Source organism: Dermochelys coriacea, chromosome 3 (assembly GCF_009764565.3).
Source record: "Dermochelys coriacea isolate rDerCor1 chromosome 3, rDerCor1.pri.v4, whole genome shotgun sequence".
In the NCBI taxonomy this organism is placed as follows: domain Eukaryota; kingdom Metazoa; phylum Chordata; order Testudines; family Dermochelyidae; genus Dermochelys; species Dermochelys coriacea.
The window spans coordinates 4,863,346-4,884,119 of NC_050070.1; the positions used below are offsets into that span (position 1 = coordinate 4,863,346).

Below are 20,774 nucleotides of genomic sequence, written 5' to 3' on the forward strand. Positions count from 1 at the left end.
GACCTGTCCGAAGTGGTAGCAGTGAGCGGGTAGGTGCTGATGAGCAGTGCTGTGCAGCTGTCTGTCAGATGCGATTTGAGGGCCCTGGCCACTGGGGATCACGGATTGCCGAGCATTTCATGGGTGCGTGGGGGTTGGATTTGCAGTGGAATGGAGGAAATGCATCTCCTGTTATTGGCAGGGCTGGAGGTGCCGACATTTGGAGCGGGAGGGGGAATTCTCTAGCCCAGCAGCCCCCTGATAGCAGCCAGCTATCTCCCCCTGCTGCAACATGGCGGCTGAGCCTGCTCCCCTCTTCAGCTGTCACCACAGCCCCGTCCCCCTTCCAGCTCCACTCTCATTGAACCGGCCATCAACAACCATCCCCTCACGTTTGTCCCCCTTGGCTGCACCCGTGGCCTTCTCCCATCGGCTTCGGCCCTCTCACCACCACACCTCCCATGACTTCCTGCCCCCCCACCCCTCAGGCCACTCTCCTCCCCCTCTCCCTCAGCCTCTGGGCTGCTGTGGTCATGGCCAGTCGCACTGTCCTCAGAATCCTGCCCTGTCTTGGCGTCCCCGGCTCATTCCCCGGTCCAGCCTCCTGCCTCTCCAGTTGGCCGTTCAATAGTGCCGAGCGGCCCCGTCGTGGAGCAGCCCCTGCAGTGCTAGGCGCTGTACAAACAGACTGGCCCAGAAAGCTCACAATCTCGGTACACTCCTCTTCCCCCAGCTCGGCCAGTGACCCCAGCCTATCACCCATCCGTCCGCTTCCCTCCAGCCCTGTCATGCTTCCCTGCGTGCTGCCTCTTATGTATGGAGCGCCCTCCTCACGCAGGCATCTAGGGCCGCTGGAGAGGGGCAGGACGGCCCTGTGAATCGCTGGAGTGGGACTTGGGATACCTGGCTTCAGTTCTCAACTCTGCCACAGACTCTTTGTGTCACCTTGGGTGAGTCACTTGAGCCTGGACCCTCGAATGTATTTAACTCCAGTTGATTTCCATGGGAGTGAGGTGCCTAAATGCCCTTGAGGATCTGGCTTTAACCTCTCTGGGTGTGTCTACACTGCGCACTAAACCCAGGCTCTGGCTTAGGATTGAGTCCAAGCCCCCTTCCGTCCACACACAAATCAGGCTGACTTTGGTCAGCAAATACTCACGACCCAGACCCTAGCACCCTGCTGGGGGTTGGGTCAGAGCCTGTCTGGCTGAGATTCTGCTCCAAGCCTGTCACTTTGCAGTGTGGATGCAGCCCAAGTGCAGATCCGAGCTGGAAGATCCGTGTAGCGCAGGGTAGGACCCATTAGCAAGGCTGAGACTGGATCCAGCAGCTGTTAACCCGAGTTTACTATGTAGTTTGGATGCTCAAGTGCAGGCTTGGAAACACCCAGTCTCCAAGCCCGGTTTGCTATGCAGTGTAGACGCACCCTTTGTGTGTGACCTGAATAACCTGTTGATACCAATGGGCTCAATTCTCTTATTGATCGGACACCAGAGAACTCAGGCCTGGTCTACACAAGGAAATTAGGTCAGTGTAACTATGTCGGTCAGGGGAGTGAAAAAACCACCCCCCTGAGCAGTGCAGCTAAACTAACCCGACCCGCAGTGTAGACAGCGCAAGGCCCCTGGATAGCACCCACACACAGCTCCCACAGAAGGGGGACTAAAAGTTCCTTTGCACAGAGAACCTTGTAACAATGGTCTGGTACATCCTGGCTGCACAGGGATAGGCTGGTCCTATAGCCCCGTGGCCAGGTGGCTACAGACCATGCTAGCCTTCACTCTGATCACAGGCACCCTCTTGGAGGTTCTGAGCTCCCCAGGGCGTGTGTCTGGTGGGCAGGGCAGGGCTGCTATTTAAGGTAGTTATTATCTCCATCACAAAGTGCCCTCGCATCTGACTTCCCCCACTGCCAGGCACCTGAACTGTCCCAAGTGCTGAGCTCTGAGCGCCAGGACAAGATACCCACCATCAGTGAGCAGTTCCCCAGGGCCAGTGAAGCAGCTCTTGGCTGTCTGCTGCCTGTAACATACGGGCTAATATGCCGCTGCCCTCTACAGGATGCAATCTGAACTGCTCAACTGTGTGCCATAGACCCCAAACTGTAACCAACAACCAGAGATTCTCCTTTAGCATACGTTGAAGAGACCTGGGATTTTTGGAGCCAAGCGTCTCCTTGCAAGTGTCTCCTCCCGTAACAGTTTGGCTCTGAGCACTGGGAGCACTGCCAGCCCCGAGCCCTCTGCCTGCTCATTTGTTTGCAGCCTGAGGCTGGAGCATGCAGCTGCTGCATTAAGAAGGTGGCATTGTTTAAATCATGCCTGCTCCTGATCTCGTGCATCACCCACCCGCCTCAGAGCCCTCGTTTCCAGGGAATGATCCCTGCCTTGAAGAGTTTATAATCTAGGTGCTAGTGCAGCTTGGGTGTGGGCATTTTTACCACCAGTTTGTCTAGACATGCTGTGAGTCTGATTAGATAACACAGAAGTGAAAACCAGAGTGAGAGCGAATTACAAGGCAGTGCACTTACTAATGTTGCGGTTGCGCCAGAGGATCAGGGAAAAGAGAGTACAAACAGGAGGGGATGGGCTCCATGCAGTGGATGGGCTTCTGGGAGTGTCTGCCAGGCCACGCTCCAAACTCCTTGGTGCTTGAGAGCTGATCTCCAGAATTTGAGAGGGGAAAGGATCATGTAACCCTTCTGTTCCCATGATCTTTACTCACTGCCCTTTAATTCTTAGCCTTTGATAATAAACTCGTGATTCTTTTCACTATCAGTCTATCTCAGTGCTGTGATGCTCTCGGGGAGCTGGTCCTGAGTTGAATCAGGCAAGCTGGAGCACACTGTTCCTTTGGGGACAGCAGGACTGGTATTGCTGTGGGTTTTCAGTGGAGAAGGGGCTGGATGCGACAGGGGAACGTTTCAAATGGCCTTAGGGACTGGGGTGCTCCTATTGTTCCCTGGCCTGGGCAGAGAAAGGAGTTCAGCCCAAGATCTGGCCTCAAACTCCCGCTCTGCCAAACTCCCTGTGTGACCCTAATCCCACCGCTTCCAGATCTGTTCAATGGGGATGAAACCCACGTCCTTCAGGGACGGATTCCATCACCACCTCCTGCCCATTCACTGCATTCTTTCTCTGCCCCACGCAGGTGCTCGACAACCTCGACAGCCACCTGCGGCGATCAGAATACTTCCGCTTTCTGTGGTTCCCCCACAGCGAAAACATCAGCCTCATCTATCAGGATCATACCAACAAGGTACAGCCCAGCCCACTGCAGCCCTGAGCCTACCTTCCACCCTGCCCCGGGGTGGGGCGAGGAAGGACACACGCACTGGGAGCAATGAGAAACCAGATCAGGCACCATTTGAGATACAATGCCAGACCCCAGCGTCGAGGAAACCACCATGCCAGAGGGCACCAGTCATGCCTCAGGGAGAGCCAGGCTCAGGGCCTTCTGCTGGTCTCCTCTCCAGGGGCTGGGATCTCCTCCCCTTTGACAGGTTGAAGAGGGCCCTGCCTGGCCAACGCTTGGGTTGGAGTCTCCCAACATGCTTGAAGAAATGGTGGTGATGAGTCAGTGGCATTCCAAGCCGCTCCCATCGGGGGTGCTGTGCTACTGGGGGTGCCCTCCTATGGCTGAGAGGGGTGACTGAACCTCATGTCACTTCTTGTACCCAAGACCCCATGATGCCTTCCACAAGAGTATGACCCTAAACTCCAGGCCAGATTTGAGCGGGGGCAGGTCCGTTTTGCCACCTCGTTCCCTCGTATCCGTTTTACGCTCCCTGCCATCAGTGTGAATGTCCCTGGAGAGAGAGACAAAGGTGGCATGGGCTACCAGTCTCCTCCTGCCTGGGGAAATCTCTGATCAGAGCCTTCATGTGATAACTTTCAGCCTCCTTCGTCCTCTGCCAACTGGTTTTGGGACTACGCCGCCGGATACTATCTGCTGGAGTTTCTGCTCTGGATCAGGTAGGGATGGATTCTTGTAGCATTTTGGTATGGCCCCCTGTTGCAGGTATGGCTGTTAAGGAGTCCACTTGGGGATATGCTGATGCAGCATGCCAGGCTGCTGAGGATTTACGTTTCGTTGTTTGTTCCCTGCGTCTACAGAATAAATCCAGTACTAGGAGAAGAGGCAACCAGCTGTTCCACCTGAATTAGGTCAGGGCACCAGATCTGGGCTGGAAGAAACTTGACTTGGAGTCTGGAACTACCAGAGTTTTAGTCCTGGCTCTGCTGCTGACCTCAGAAGTCAGCACACACATACACTTTCTGTGCCTCAGTTTCCCCATGTGTGCAATGAGGGTAGTGGCTGGGTTTGGGACACAGAGGGTTGTGAGGATTAGTTTTTGAAGATCTAAAGCATCCTATACATGCTCGGTATTGTTAGAAACTGGTGGCACTGCCCCTTTAAATAGCCAAGAATCAACAATGTTCTGTGTAAGCTAGGGGATTCCAGATGGTCACCCACGGGACGCTTACTGGCTGGCGGCATGGTGCTGGCTCCTCCTCCTCCTTTCCAGCTGCTCAGTCACTTCTTCATGTGACTCTTTTGCTGTCGGGCTGTTCCAGGATTGGGGTGGGGAAATGGGGAGGGCGAATGGGATCAGGACGCGTCTTACAACGATGTGCCCCCTGCTACAGGAGGTTGGAGCTCCACTGGCTGGAGCCAGTCCCCACCCCATGAGAAGCCAGCATGCTGATGGTCGCCCCATCTCAAAAAAGATATATTGGAATTGGAAATGGTTCAGAAAAGGGCAACAAAAATTATTAGGGGTCTGGAACAGCTTCCGTATGAGGATAGATGAATAAGACTGGGACTTTTCAGTTTGGAAAAGAAACGACTAAGGGGGATATGATGGAGGTCTATAAAATCATGACTGGTGTAGATAAAGTCGATAAGGAAGTGTTGTTTACTACTTCTCATTACACAAGAACTAGGGATCACCAAATGAAATGAATAGGCAGCACGTATAAAACAAATAAAAGGAAGTATTTCTTCATACAACACACAGTCAACCTGTGGAACTCCTTGCCAGAGAATGTTGTGAAGGCCAAGACCATAACAGGGTTCAAAAAAGAACTAGATAAATTCATGGAGGATAGGTCCAATGGCTATTAGCCAGGATGGGCAAGGATGGTGTCCCTAGCCTCTGTTTGCCAGAAGCTGGGAATGGGCGACAGGGGATGGATCACTTGATGATCCCCTGTTCTGTTCATTCCCTCTGAAGCATCTGTCATTGGCCACTGTTGAAAGACAGGATACTGGCCTAGATGGACCGTTGGTCTGACCCATTAGGGCCATTCTTATGTTATATTCTTATGAATTAAGGGGAGGGAGGATGGTTGGGACTGGCCTGGCTAGGATGGAAGGTGTAACATGATATCAACTCACCACCAGGTGGTAATAAACTCTCCAGATACCCATTGTCAGAGTAAGGGGGAACCTTCCCTTACTTCCTTGCTACATCCCTACGCATCCATTTCCAGAGGCGCAGAAAGCCCTGGGACTATAGTTAAAAACAAAACCACTCAGCTGTGTGTTTCAGCAACTCTCTACTGCTGAGGGAGATTCTCCCTCAGCTTAGATGTGCAAGAGGGGTTGTGCTTTAGGAGCAGGAGGATCTGAGTTCTATCCCTGCTGTTACCATGAAGTACCAAGTAGCCAGAGTACATCACATGGCAACAGCCACAGACTCCCCAGGTAGCTGCAGCTTCCTCCAATCCCTGTTGCGAGGAGCTTGAGATCTAAACAGATCAGATGTAAATGGTCCATACTGGAGATGGAGGGAACTGGCTTATGGCAGAGGAGTGTTCAAAGGCTTCAGAGAAGAAGTGAAAAGAAAAGGAGTACCGGTGGCACCTTAGAGACTAACAAATTTATTAGAGCATAAGCTTTTGTGAGCTACAGCTCACTTCATCGGATGCATTTGGTGGAAAAAACAGAGGAGAGATTTATATACACACACACAGAGAACATGAAACAATGGGTTTATCATACACACTGTAAGGAGAGTGATCACTTAAGATAAGCCATCACCCACAGCAGGGGGGAAAGGAGGAAAACCTTCCATGGTGACAAGCAGGTAGGCTAATTCCAGCAGTTAACAAGAATATCAGAGGAACAGTGGGGGGTGGGGTGGGGGGGAGAAATACCATGGGGAAATAGTTTTACTTTGTGTAATGACTCATCCATTCCCAGTCTCTATTCAAGCCTAAGTTAATTGTATCCAGTTTGCAAATTAATTCCAATTCAGCAGTCTCTCGTTGGAGTCTGTTTTTGAAGCTTTTTTTGTTGAAGTATAGCCACTCTAAGATCTGTGATCGAGTGATCAGAGAGATTGAAGTGTTCTCCAACTGGTTTTTGAATGTTATAATTTTTGACGTCTGATTTGTGTCCATTCATTCTTTTACGTAGAGACTGTCCAGTTTGGCCAATGTACATGGCAGAGGGGCATTGCTGGCACATGATGGCATATATCACATTGGTAGATGCGCAGGTGAACGAGCCTCTGATAGTGTGGCTGATGTGATTAGGCCCTATGATGGTATCCCCTGAATAGATATGTGGACAGAGTTGGCAACGGGCTTTGTTGCAAGGATAGGTTCCTGGGTTAGTGGTTCTGTTGTGTGGTGTGTGGTTGCTGGTGAGTATTTGCTTCAGATTGGGGGGCTGTCTGTAAGCAAGGACTGGTCTATCTCCCAAGATCTGAGAGAGCGATGGCTCGTCCTTCAGGATAGGTTGTAGATCCTTGATGATGCGTTGGAGAGGTTTTAGTTGGGGGCTGAAGGTGATGGCTAGTGGCGTTCTGTTGTTTTCTTTGTTGGGCCTGTCCTGTAGTAGGTGACTTCTGGGTACTCTTCTGGCTCTGTCAATCTGTTTCTTCACTTCAGCAGGTGGGTATTGTAGTTGTAGGAATGCATGATAGAGATCTTGTAGGTGTTTGTCTCTGTCTGAGGGGTTGGAGCAAATGCGGTTATATCGTAGCGCTTGGCTGTAGACAATGGATCGAGTGGTATGATCTGGATGAAAGCTAGAGGCATGTAGGTAGGAATAGCGGTCAGTAGGTTTCCGATATAGGGTGGTGTTTATGTGACCATCGCTTATTAGCACCGTAGTGTCCAGGAAGTGGATCTCTTGTGTGGACTGGTCCAGGCTGAGGTTGATGGTGGGATGGAAATTGTTGAAATCCTGGTGGAATTCCTCAAGAGCTTCTTTTCCATGGGTCCAGATGATGAAGATGTCATCAATGTAGCGCAAGTAGAGTAGGGGCATTAGGGGACGAGAGCTGAGGAAGCGTTGTTCTAAGTCAGCCATAAAAATGTTGGCATACTGTGGGGCCATGCGGGTACCCATCGCAGTGCCGCTGATTTGAAGGTATACATTGTCACCAAATGTGAAATTGTGGGGAAATAGTTTTACTTTGTGTAATGACTCATCCATTCCCAATCTCTATTCAAGCCTAAATTAATTGTATCCAGTTTGCAAATTAATTCCAATTCAGCAGTCTCTCGTTGGAGTCTGTTTTTGAAGTTTGGCCAATGGCCAAATGGCCAACAGACTCCAATGAGAGACTGCTGAATTGGAATTAATTTGCAAACTGGATACAATTAATTTAGGCTTGAATAGAGACTGGGAATGGATGAGTCATTACACAAAGTAAAACTATTTCCCCATGGTATTTCTCCCCCCCACCCCCCACTGTTCCTCTGATATTCTTGTTAACTGCTGGAATTAGCCTACCTTGCTTGTCACCATGAAAGGTTTTCCTCCTTTCCACCCCCCCCCTGCTGGTGGTGATGGCTTATCTTAAGTGATCACTCTCCTTACAGTGTGTATGATAAACCCATTGTTTCATGTTCTCTGTGTGTGTGTATATAAATCTCTCCTCTGTTTTTTCCACCAAATGCATCCGATGAAGTGAGCTGTAGCTCACGAAAGCTTATGCTCTAATAAATTTGTTAGTCTCTAAGGTGCCACCGGTACTCCTTTTCTTTTTGCGAATACAGACTAACATGGCTGCTACTCTGAAACCAGAGAAGAAGTAAGTGTTTGCTCTCTACATATAGCACCTAACACACTGGGGCCCTGATCCATGACTAGGGCTCTTAAGTGCTACCATAATACAAATAATTAATAATAATGCCCAGAATCCAGTGTTGCTTAAGGCAAAAAGTGCCACGCCACCTATGCCCAATCTGAACCTTGCCATCAAGAGCCCACTGATCAGCCTGGATGAGGGCGGATGCAGACACAGCCAGGGGACAGTAACTCTTCATCCTTAGCTGAGTGATCTCTGCACAGTCTGCTCCCTAGAGCTGCTGTTCTTGTGAGAGCCGGGCTGCCTCATGGGTGCATCAAGCAGAGTCAAAGAGGGTAAAGTTTACAGTGTGAGGGGAGAGGAGGAACCCAATGGTTCCTGGTCTTGTTGGACGCCCCCAATGAAATCTTTTAGATCGATTTCTGTGTGAACTTGTGTGGGTAACTGTCGGCCAACAGCATCCACCTCGCGTGAAGGGCACCCACAGAGAATCAGCAGGTGTCTTGAGCGCCTGGATTTTCAGCAGGCTGTCAGCAAAGACGCCGTCAGATGTGATTTCACAGGGTCACTACTGGCTACCTGCCAGCTTTGTGTGTTGGGTGTTTTGGGGGAGTTAGTGCTCAGGAAACAGCTAATTAAATCCAGGCCCTGAACCACATCTCCCGCCTCTTCCCTGAGCCGAGAAACCTGCCACTGGGGTTTGTTCAGCCCTTGTACTGTGGCTGTGCAGGGCCCTTGGAAATTAACAAGGTTCATTCATCGGAAGTGAGCTGTAGCTCACGAAAGCTTATGCTCAGATAAATTTGTTAGTCTCTAAGGTGCCACAAGTACTCCTTTTCTTTTTGCGAATACAGACTAACACAGCTGCTACTCTGAAACACGTAAAGAAAGAACATCTCCCCTGCAATGCTTTAAAAAAAAATTATTATGTAAATAATGCGAAGGGCATGGGACAGCATTTTCAGCATGACATACAACGATGTAACTACCCTTACAAGCCCAGCGCCATATGGTTGTACTCTGTGATGCAGTGACATGACTTGTGGAGCCTTTGCTAGTTAGGGGGCATGCGGTGGTGGGGAACGGCCCATAAAGCAGTGGCCCATGTGAACCATGATGGGGTTAATGAGCAGCAGCTTTAAGTCACCCTTGGCTGGTACCGGAGCCAGCCCTGTGAGATGGGTCTCCCCTGTGTCTCCTCCCTGTTCCCTTTCGACCAGCATCTCTTGTCACCGCGCCAAGTGGAAGCGGCGCTCGTAGCTCTTAATCGTCCCTGGAGAGCCCAGTGCCCCAGCAGCACACGCAGAGTGGAGGTCTCCCTTCCACTCCCGCTGCCCCTGATTGCTGTATTCCCGCATACCATTCCTTCGAGCCATGAATTCCTCCTTTCAGGATCTCATTCACCCCAGCTGCCTCCCACCCTCAGAGTCCCAACTAGCTCCTCCCCATTCGTCACAACCACGTCCAGGATGGCCTCTCCCCATGCTGCTTCCCCCCCTTCTGGGATACCACGTCATGGCACGTCAGGCTAGGCTCTGCTATGCTATGCTGCCAGGGACGGGCGGGTTTACCCAGTCCTGCCTCGGCGCAGGGGGCTAATCTCCAGGACCTCCTGAGGGCCCTTCCAGCCCGACATTGTTCGGCTTCTAAGGCAGGTAGCATGTCCGAGCGAGCTTTGGCCTCTCTGGCTCCCAGCAGTGCTTTGAGGCTGACATCTCTGCTGGGGTGCAAGGCCAGAAAAGGGGGTGCTGCATCTGAAGCTTGGGGTGTGATGGCAATGACTGAACAGTGCACTTGAGGCAGCTCAACCCAAGTACCCGCCTTCCTGCCACCCCAGTTGGCCTGCAGGGCCCCTTAGCCTCGCAGACCCTGAGACAGCCCTGGCCTCCCTCTGTCTCCTAAAGGGGATCTAGTGGCCTGTGATAACCCCTTCCCCTCCTAACGACTTCAGGGGGCAGCTGGTCGAGTGGTGCCACCCTTTGGGAAATACTGAGGGGCTGGCTTGGCCGTCAGATCCACCCACCTCTTTGGGGAGCCCTGGCCCCTCGTCAGAGGCAGACCTGAGATGTGCTCTCCAGGGTTTTGCCCTGGCCCTGATCTCTCTGTCTCCCCGCAGCACGTTCCTGCCCGTCCTGGTGTGTTGGATCAATCGCTTCTTCTTTTGGCTCCTCTTCACGGGCAAGGTGGAGCACGTCAACCTCAGCTACAAGATCTTCAACTACGAGTGCCGCTTCAGACAACACGTCCAGGACTGGGCTATCCCCATGTAAGCGGCTCTGCGGAGCCCCCACCGCCACACCCAGACTGTGCAAGGGGCTGTACGGGGACTGCTGGCCATGCAATGCAGCTCTGCACCCGTTCATGGCCCAGTCCTGCGTGTGTACGCTAGTGGGAGGGGAGAGATTGCACGGTGCCTCTTTTCTTCCTACTTCTCAGTCACGCTCAGGCAGGAGCCAGGCTCGGGAAAGCTCCTTCCAGTGACTCATTTGGTCAGCGACCGTTGGATGCCCCCAGAGCACATGGACGTCCAGGCTGGGAGGTTGCAAGACGGCCAAGGTCTGGGGTAGTCAGCAATCCTTTCCAGGATGGCTGGGCCCAGGCCAGGACTTATGGGGCACCACTGTGCTGTGATGCTGGCAGCAGAGACCTGAGAGACACACAGGGTCTGTCTGTATCCAGCTGCCTCACTAACGAATCCCTGTTCTAGCCATTACAGCGCAGCCTGTGTCTCATCAACCCGGGACCAGGGCATGCTTGGAGCACTGCTGTGGGTCACATGACTACCCTAGGCAATTAGATTAATTGGCATGTCCAAGGATGTATAAAGGAAGCCGCCCCCTTCCCCCGCCTGCCCCCCCGCCTCCCCCCAATGACTGAGCAAGTTGTTAGCCCAGCACAGCTTAGGGGTATGTGGGGCGGGGCTGAGAGAGCCTTGAACTACTGAAGACATGAAGGGGCAAAGAGTCCTGTGGCTTCTTATAGACTAACAAACGGATTGGAGCATAAGCTTTGGCGAAAGCTTATGCTCCAATACGTCTGTTAGTCTATTAGGTGCCACAGGACTCTTTGCCGCTTTTACAGATCCAGACTAACATGGCTACCCGCCCTGACACTTGAAGACCTGAAGAGACCCACAGAATTTAGGTCCAAATCCTAACTCCCTGTGGCTTAACTCCCATTGAGGTCAATGGGAGTTAGGTACCTAATACCCGTGGAGGGCGTGGGCCTGGGTTACTCCTCGAAGCGGGTTATTGCTTTCACACGCTGGTTTTGTTTAATTTTTTGGGACCAATCAGCAGATTCCCACCCCACGTGGGTAACCCAGCCACCAGTGCACTAGGACCCAAACGGGTTCCTTCATTTGCATGTTCCTCTCAAACAGACACTGAAGGGTGAATTCGTCACCTCTTGAGAGCGCACCGGGCATGAAGCGCTGAAATGCAGGGCCCGGCCGCTGCAGTTAAACCCTGCGTGCATGTGTATGTGGGGGGAATCTCTCCAAACACATGCACAGAAAACTCAGAGCAGCATCGCTTCCCTGTTAGCCTGAGGGGCCGTCCTGCAGGGACCAGCTCTGCTGGTGGCGAGAGGCTGAAAGGTGGTTCTGGTCCCGGCTTAGCTCTAATAACGACTCCATAAGTTAAATTGATAACGGCTCCGTAAATTAATCACTCACAAAAGGGAGGGATTTTAATGCCAGCTAGCGCCAAGTGTGGTGCAGGCAGCTATGAAAGCTTCCCCCCCTCTGTTCTGCCAGCGTGCCGCAGCCCCCCTGTTATTCCAACCATGGGCACCCTCCCCAACAGCTCTGCTGATCCCCTCAGTCCCGACCCGCAACTCCTGCCCTTGCAGCGCTAGGGGCAGAGGTGGTCAGGCTCTGAACTCGCCCCGCTGTGGGGACAGGTGATTTGAGGCACAGCAGCGAGATGGTGGCTCCAATGCTAACATGCGCTCTGGGGGCTGTTTGCACCTGGGCAGTGAGAAGACGAAGGAGGCCCTGCTGGAGCTGAAGGCCGTCCTGGAGAACAACCCCAAAGTAGTGGCCCACTACCCAGTGGAGGTGCGCTTTGCTCGGGGGGACAACATCTTGCTGAGTCCCTGTTTCCAGAGAGACAGCTGCTACATGAACATCATCATGTACAGGTAAAGCGGGGGCTAGGCCGGGAGGAATGGGCTCTGGCTAGCTCTGGCTCTGGCAGGGCTGGGGGCCGAGAGGACGGGGGCTGCAGCACAAGGCAGAGTTAAACTGGACATTGGAAGTTGGTTTTACCGGACGTCGACGGCTTGGCTGATCCAGATCTCGCTGCTTGTGCTCCGCTAGGAGTTGGTGAGCCGGTGACCCAGAGTTTCCTTCCTTTGCTGCATAGGGGCAGAAAAACTGTCCAGTTGCTTGAAAGTCCTGACTTATGTTCCCAGCTCCGTCGCTATGGGACCATGGGCCAGTCAAGACACCTCCCTGTGCCTTAGTTTCCCCACAAGTCACACGGGGATTACAATACGGGCTGGGTCATGGAGATTTTAACTGTTGAGTTTATTATTTACTCCCTGCTGGTTGGTTTGATCATGGACACCAGATTAAAAGAGCTGTTGGGTCCTATCCCACTGGAAATTCTTATTGTTACTTAATTGTTCACAATTGTGGGGATGTCTATGGGCCCTGTTACGGACCAGGACCCCATTGTTCTGGACAAACACAGACCCGAAAATGTTACTCAGCCTGTTCTCCGGGGCTCTGTCCTGACCAATGTTAAATGTCCCAAGCGATGGGTTTTTCCCCCGGGACAGTGCACAGCAGAGATCCATCTCCCTCACTGGAAGGCGTTCCCGACATTCACCCCAGGTGCCCTTGGCTCAGTTTTAATCCAGTCCTGGAGACGGAGCACGTCTCTGGCCCATCTAGTCTGAGCTGGAGCAGAGTCTACCGCAGGCCCTACCCAGCTGGGGTTAGTCCTTGAGCTCATGTGGCAGCGGCTGCTGCTTCCAGCGCTGACGGTGCCGGGTTCACACCCCACTGCTGGCCCGAGTAGGGCTGGCTGCAGAAGCAGCACCCAGCCCAGGGACTCAAACTCCCGTGGGTCCCATGAGCATCCCCCAGTGGGGGAAATCCAGAACCTCGGTGAAGGAGAGGGTAGCTCGGTCTCCCTCTAGTGGCCCGTCTGTATAAGAGGTGAATGAGTTTGTGTCATGTACCCCCTTTATCGTCATGTACCCCCTTTGCTGTCATGTACCCCCTTTGCCGTCTTAATGCCAAAGAAGCCCTCTGTGAAGGGGGACGGAGGCAGCTGCTAGCCACTGACTCTGCCCTGTGCCCTCAGGCCCTATGGGAAGGACGTGCCCCGGCTGGACTATTGGCTGGCCTACGAGAGCGTCATGAAGAAGGCTGGGGGGCGACCGCACTGGGCAAAGGTACTGATGCAGCCTGGCCTGTGGGCTCAGGCAGGAATCAGAGCCCTGGTCTTTGAGCCTAGCCCTTGCTCTTTAACCGCGTGAACTAGACAGGCCTGACCCACATTCCAGGTTCTGAGGGTAACGAGGAGGGTGGCTGCTGTGGGTGGGAAGGTGCAGTGGGGCCTGCCTGGATGCTTACTGAGGCAGAGACCTGATCTGGCTCATCTGGGAACCCCCCGGCCTGTCCTCTCTGACGTGCCCCATTTCCACTGCTGCGGGTTCCCAGCCCCCTCACTTACTTCCCAGGCAGCAGTGAGGAGCACCAGAGGCCATATGCAGGACAGTGGGGCTAGGGGCCAGGCAGGGGTTGGGGTGGTATGAATCAGTCATTGTCCCATTGGGGACAGGGAAAGGCCTCAGTAGATTCAAGGAGGGGCGGGTGGTTGGTGAGGGTCCTCCTAGGGCAAGAGGCGAAGGGGAGATGGGGGAAGGGGTGGCTTGGCTTAGCTTTCAGTCCAGACCCATGAGGGCAAACGTGGCCTTTAGCATCTCATGGATGAGCAAAGTGGTCCCTTTAGACATAGAGGGTCTGTCTACACTGCACACGGAACACAGGCTCTGGTTCAGGTTTGAGACCAAGTCCCTCTTCCGTCCACACACCAATCACTCTGAGTCAGGTCAGCAAGTACTCAGAGCCTGGGCCCTAGGACCTCACCGGGGGGTGGGTCAGAGCCCAGGCCCTGCTGTGAGTCAGGTCCAACCCCTGGCATCGTGCAGTGTGGACCCAGGTCAAGCTGTGGACCTGAGTCAGAAGGTCTGTGTTGTGCAGTGTGGACGCATTAGCATGACTGGAAGACCTGGGCCTAGCAATTGTAAGCCCGGGTTTACCATGCAGTGTGGACACTCAAGGCTGGGCTTGGAAATGAGCCACAGACCTGGGTTTACAAAGCAGGAGAGATGTCCCTAAAGGTGTCTGAGGCAGGGGGATTTCAGGGCAGGTTTCACTGTATGTTTTAGCTTCTGCCACCCCTGGACTTCACAGACCTTCCATCTGTAATAACCACACCACCCTGTGCTGCTCCTCTCCAGATGGAGCCAGCTTGTCCCGCTCTGATTGTAAAGCCTCTGGGGTCGGGACTCTGTTGCTGTGTTTGGCCCCGGGCTGTGTACACACCTGTAGATCTCTCCAGATGAGCAGGCGGAGAGCTCATGTCTGCTATTGTTGTTGCTCAGTGTTTGTGGGCAGGGGTTGTGTGACACAGTTGCTCTCTCGTAGGCTCACACCTGTACCCGGAAGGACTTTGAGAAGATGTATCCCGGCTTCCAGAAGTTCTGCTCCATCCGGGAGGAGTTGGATCCCACCGGCATGTTCCTGAACGCGTACCTGGAGAAGGTGTTTTATTAAGGGAGGACGGGATGCTGGAGAAGAGAAATGAAGCTCGCCAGCCCATCTCCCATGCTCTGTCCTTTAGAGATGCTCCTTGTGAGACTTGCTCCTTCCATGATGTCCCCTAGATTAGAACCCAACCATTATCTCTCTGGGCTTCCAGCATGTCCCGTCTCCATCTCTTAGATTGGAAGCTCTTGAGTCAGGGACTGTCCACATTTAGTGTCCTGTACAGCTCTGAACACACTGTCAGAGAGAACACATCAATAAAGAACCATCAGTGAATGGAAACAGTCTGTAGGCTCTGTGCTGTCGGATCATGTGCTGATCAAGGGGTCTTTGCCCAGGTGCCACTCCTGGAGAAAGTGCTGGTCAGGGCGTTATCTGCAAGCCAGGAGTTCTGTGGATTCTGGCCCGGATTTGAAAGGAGGCAGATTTAGCTCCATTATACAGGTGGCTGGTTCTGGTATCTCAGAGCCTGGCTTCCTCAGAGTCCAGGGTGTTCGGATCCAGGCCCATCTCTCATGACAAGGTCACGGGTTCAAGCTCCAGGAGAAACGGGCCAGTGCTGGGGAGAGCGAGTGTGATAGTGCGTGGAAGCACAGTACCCAGAGATCTAGGGCACAGACCGTCCACGTGACTTTAGGCAAGTGGCTTCATCTATCTGTTCCCTAGCTGCAAAATTCCTTCCCCACCTCCCCAAGGGGCTGGGAGGCAGAGATCACGACGGGCTGTGTAGCAAGTACAAAGCTGAGGTGTTGGGAGATGCAGAGTCTTAAGCATCTTAAGTGTTACTACTGCCCTGTGCTGGATGGATTTAGAACTGCCATTCTGTGTGCCACAGGCCCTATAGTGTAAACATTTAAGGGAGATTCTCCTTCAGAGCAGACTGGTCTGGTCTCTTAGAGAAGGAGGAGCTGAAATGTCAATGTGCAATTCTGAGTGTCTGTGCAGTGCAGCATGGTGACCGTCCTGAAGTCCAGGCTAGCAGTGGATTTGTTACAAGGGCTATTTTCCCCCTCCCAGATGTAAAAGCTAATTGGGAAGGTGCTGTGCATGAAAACAAGATGAGAGCCCAAGCAAGTTAGCAGCAATGAAGGTGCCTGTCAGGGTTCCTTCCCCACTCTGAACTCTAGGCATGAAAGACCCCCTAAGCTTATTTCTACCATCTTAGGTTAAAACTTCCCAAAAGCACAAAGTCTTTGCCCTCGGATTAGGTAAATGCTGCCAACATCAAGTGATTTAACAAACAATCCAGGAAAGGGCCACTTGGAGTTCCTATTTCCCCAAAATATCCCTGGGGAGGCTTGAAAATAAACGAGATGAGCACAAACCAGCCTTGGATTTTTAAGACCCAAAAAACCCAACCAGATTCTTAAAGAACAGAACTTTATTAGAGAACAAAAAAAGATACGAGAACAACTCTGTAAGATCAGAATGGAAGATAATCTTACAGGCAGTCAGATTCAAATCATAGAGAATCCCTCTAGGCAAAACCTTAAGTTACAAAAAGACACAAAAGCAGGAATACACATTTCCTCCAGCACAGTGAATTTACAAGCCAGAATAAAGAAAACCTAATGCATTTTCTAGCTAGATTACTTACTAACTTTACAGGAGTTGGAGGGCTTGCATCCTTCATCTGTTCCCAGCAAAGGAATCAGATCACAGACAGAGAAAAGCCTTTCCCCCCCCCCCCCCCGCTCCAGATTTGAAAGTATCTTGTCCCCTCATTGGTCATTTTGGGTCAGGTGCCAGCCAGGTTACCTGAGCTTCTTAACCCTTTACAGGTGAAAGGACTTTGCCTCTGGCCAGGGGGGATTCTATAGCACTGTCTACAGAAAGGTGGTTACCCTTCCCTTTGTATTTATGACAGTGCCACTGCTGTATATTTGGGCAATTAGCCTGCTTGGAGATCGGGCTGCTTCTCAGAGACTGCTCTTGGGTGGCAGCGCTTTGCAAGAGGAATCTCAGAGAAACAGCAGGAGAAGCCAGTGAAGGCACATCCCGTCCAGAGAGCGGGTGGCACCGCTTCTTTGTGGTCAGAATCTCACCACTGAGTCTCATGTTCCAGGCTTCTTCAGTAATAACAGGGCATTTCTGTTCAGGAACACCCTTGATGGGTTGATGCAGAATCTGCCTAGGTGCTGCGGTGATTTGCTAGGTACCTGCTCATCCAGAGAGCTCTTGGCACTTTACCACGGTGGCTGAGTGCCACTGTCCTCAAGACTAGGTAGGGAAACCGTGGCACAGAAAGATGAGGTGACTTGCCCCAGGTTACACAGCGACTCAGCAGCAGAGCTGGGAACAGACCCCCACATCTCCTGAGTGCCAGCCCATTGCCTTTTCCATTAGACCACACCACTGCCCTAAGTGGTGCTAGTGCAGGGGATCCGAGTTCCTCTGTTGTAATCAAAGTCTTTGTTTGGTCAACTTTAACAGTAAATAATCCGCTTCCCTGTCACAAGCTTCACTGTGTGAGTTAAAGGAGTCGCTCCTTTCGCTGGTAGATCTATCAGGCTGTTATCCTCTTTTGTGGACCAGTCACTAGAGGAAGACCCAACTGAGCAAGTGGGTTCCATTTATACACGGGAGAAAGCAGTGCTGCCCACAGCCGTATGCACGTTAAACACAGGATGTATCCCAGAACGTGGGCAAAAGGGGCAGTTTGTTCCAGGCCCCCTGTCTGAGAAGCTCCGCAAACCTGAGTGGCATTGCAATGTGGCGTTGCAGCCTGGCACACAGGGATGCAGGGCCACTCACTGAAATCTGACCCGGCAGTGACCCTTGAAGTGAAAGCGGCTCAGCTGTACACGCCATGAGAAAAATTTAATGGGTGGAGGCACCCCCGGGAGAAGGCTCACAATGGGGGGCTCTGAATGCTGCTAGCTTTTGATTTCGTTGCTCTTTTCTGAATTGCCTCATTCTTTTCTTCCCGCTGTTAGTTTGTATTCCCTTGGAGCCTCTCTGACACCTACATCTTCCATCCCCATTTCATCCTCATGCATAAAGATTGATCTTTAAGGCTCAGCCTTTCTTCTCCTTTCTCTGCCTTCTGTGCATTTAGTGATCGCTATCTGACCTGATTGCAAAATTATTTTCCTCTACTCTCCTGCTGCGAATTGAGAGTAACACTCTGAATCCAGCTAAACCAGGCGCTGCTGACAAGGCAAACTGCTGCAACCTATGGGTATGTTCAAAGCACCTCCACAGTGAATCGTGTGGGAAAGGATGATGCAGTTAGCATTGAAATGCCACTGGCAGCTGGCCTGGCTCAGAGGTAGGAGGGAATCTCATGGATTTCATGCCATGCTATTTCTTTAACATCATGCAGCAAAGAATAGAGCGAAGCGGCCATGCACAGAGCAGGAGGTGCAATACTCCCGCTGTCTGCGGAGGCTTTCTCGGAAAATACAACAGGGACCAGAACAAGGTCAGGATGCGGCGTCACAATTATTTTCCTCCTGCAGGAGGCTCAGGGTACAGAATAACATTTGCCCTCCCTTGCAGGTGGGTTTTAAAGCTCGAGGACGGAAGCTGAGTAGCCTGCAGCAGCTATTCCTTTGCACCAGAGATGGGCCAGATCCTGACATTCAAAAGCTGGTGTATCTTTAAGATTGAACCCCGTCCTGCTCCCTCAGTGTTTGGGTCTAAACTCTGTGAACCGTCCAATCTGGATCCGACCCCGGCTGCTTCTTTCTAAGGTCCTTGCATAGCCCTTCTGCTCCCATGGGATGAGCACAGCTGAGTATCTGCACTGTGTTTATCCTCTCACCACCCCACAGAGGCTGGGCAGGGCTGGGATCTCCATGGTGCAGACAGGGAACTGAGGTCCAGACACATGGCGTATGTGGTAGAGCAGGGAACTCAAACCCAGGTCTCCCCGCTGCCGTCTGCTGGTGCTCTTCCCACTGCGTCGTCCTTCCTGCAAGGAGCCAGCTGGCTTCTGCAGTGGTGCACATGTAACAGGCTGTTCCGTGTTACAGCCCATGTGTCAGGACACATGTCTGATGGCTCCTGCTCCTAGCAAGGGACGGGATTCCTTTAGCTCCAGCTGTGAGGCTCATGCTCTTGGAGCTGCTGAGTCCAGGTTCTCGCCCTAGGCATGTCCGAAATGCCAGGCATTACATCCACGCTCTCCGCTTCGAGGAAAAAGGGGTGGTTGTGTATCAATCAGTCCCAACCCCTCTGATCAGTCCAGATGCTGGCACAGCCATCAGCTTCCTCCTTTTCTTTCCCTGTTCGTTTTTCATTCCCTAGTCAGGGCGTTTCATAGGCAGAGGGAAGATTCCTTGTCCCGTGTGTCTACTTCCTGACGTGGGGCTGCCTGGCTCGTGGCCAGCACCATGCTGGGTTCCTTAGCAATGCCGGTGCTGCAGGTCACAGACGCACTGTGCTCGAGGGATTGGAGAGGGGCAATGCGGGGAGTTCTCTGCCATGTACAATGGCTGTGCCCTGAACATAAGTATCACGAGATGCCGAAGGCCCAAATGGAGCCTCTCAGGGTTAAGGCAGAACTGGTGGATTTGCAGCAGTTTTTTTTCCGGGATATCCCCTGGGGGGGCTCCTGGATACCCAGGCTCTTCAGACAGGGCAGCCGAGCCCAAGCACATGGACCCCGGGACTAAAGCAGGGGGCAGCTTCCTTTAGCCTGGCCTCCCCTTCTGGTACAGGGCAGGATAGGGTGATCACTTCTCCTGTGCTAAAGCCTCTCTCCTGGCAGACAGAACCCAAGTTGGTTGTAGTTGCTGGGTATAGAAGTGGGCGGAGACCTGGCCCTCCGCGGGGAGGATCGCTGGGGCTGCCAGGGCTAAAGGGTGACTTGCCAGTGACTCCCAGCTGGGAGGCCCTGGATCTCGTGAGGAAGATGAAGGGTTCTGGGGAGGAAGCCTCCCTTGCAGAAACAACGCAGGGGTCTGCAGTGTGGGTCTTTGTCCCTGCCTTCTCCTCGCTGGCACTGCAGGGGAAGGCTGACCTGGGGCTAGCGTGGGATTCGGGTGACCTGCTGTGCCACGGGTGACCTGGAGACAGTCACTCTCAGGCTGTTTCTGTGCCTCAGTTCCCCGTCTGTACCGTGGGGATCACTGCCCTGCTTCCCGGAGGCACAGTGAAGGTAAATATAGTAAAGACTCGGCGGTGCTCAAGTACTACAGTCATGGGGGCTGGAGAAGCACCGGAGAGCGGCAGATACTTGCCTTAAAACAGTGTCTAGATCTCTGGGGGTCCCTCCACTCTGCCGCAGGAGGTGTGACTGCCGCACACGCAGCCACACGTGAACGAGTTCGGCTGGAGCCGTGTAAGGACGGGTGGCAGCACCGGCTAGCGCTCCAGTACTGTCCTGCTCAGGGCCCTGGGGACGTCCGTGGGCTGCTGGCCTGTGCCATGGTGGCTACACCGCTGTGTTTAGCGAACTAGCTCGTGTGCCAACCCCTGCTGCCCCGACTGTAGTGCAAACGGAGCCTAAGATGTGCCATGCCATGAGTCGCCAGCCAGTCCCACACCTGTGACGCTCTCCCACCCTCACCCCAGCCCCTCTGTTGTTTGACACCCTCCCATTGCACCAGTGAGACGTCAACCCTCCTGCTTCAGGGCATAAATCAAACTAAGTGCTGGGGGTCAGGAGGAAAGAGCCCCCAGGGGCAGGTTGCCCCATCACTGCTGACTGCAGGATTTCTTCCCCCGTCCTCTGAAGCAGCTGGTGCTGCCCCTTGTCGGAGTGGGGACCCTGGCCTAGATGGAGCTCGGGTCTCATCCAGTCTGGGAATTCCTGTTTCAATCCCATCTAAAATTAGGGCTTGATCCTGCCGGTGCTCAGTGTTTTCACTAGTAACGCCCAGTACAGGCAGCAGTACCGGTAATTGGCACCATGCCTGGGGGTGAGCACAGGTAGAATCTAGTCCTGAGAATGCCGGACGGGAGCTTCATCTCTGCAGACGTTAAGCACCTGCCTCACTTCTGGGACTGCGCTGAAAT

The 20,774-nt window shown here is 52.9% G+C and overlaps 1 protein-coding gene across 1 annotated transcript in view; it reads left to right on the plus strand.

The window, feature by feature from the left end:
- LOC119852598 (L-gulonolactone oxidase) overlaps window positions 1-15,092 on the plus strand; it is a 33,966-nt gene extending 18,874 nt beyond the window's left edge. Inside the window, exons 7-12 of the mRNA XM_043510021.1 lie at window positions 3,130-3,237; window positions 3,877-3,953; window positions 10,143-10,292; window positions 12,005-12,169; window positions 13,342-13,432; window positions 14,691-15,092. Of these exons, the coding sequence (XP_043365956.1) occupies window positions 3,130-3,237; window positions 3,877-3,953; window positions 10,143-10,292; window positions 12,005-12,169; window positions 13,342-13,432; window positions 14,691-14,819 (720 nt within the window). The 3' untranslated portion in view covers window positions 14,820-15,092. The remainder of the gene's footprint in view (window positions 1-3,129; window positions 3,238-3,876; window positions 3,954-10,142; window positions 10,293-12,004; window positions 12,170-13,341; window positions 13,433-14,690) is intronic.
- The last annotated feature ends 5,682 nt before the right edge of the window (window positions 15,093-20,774 follow it).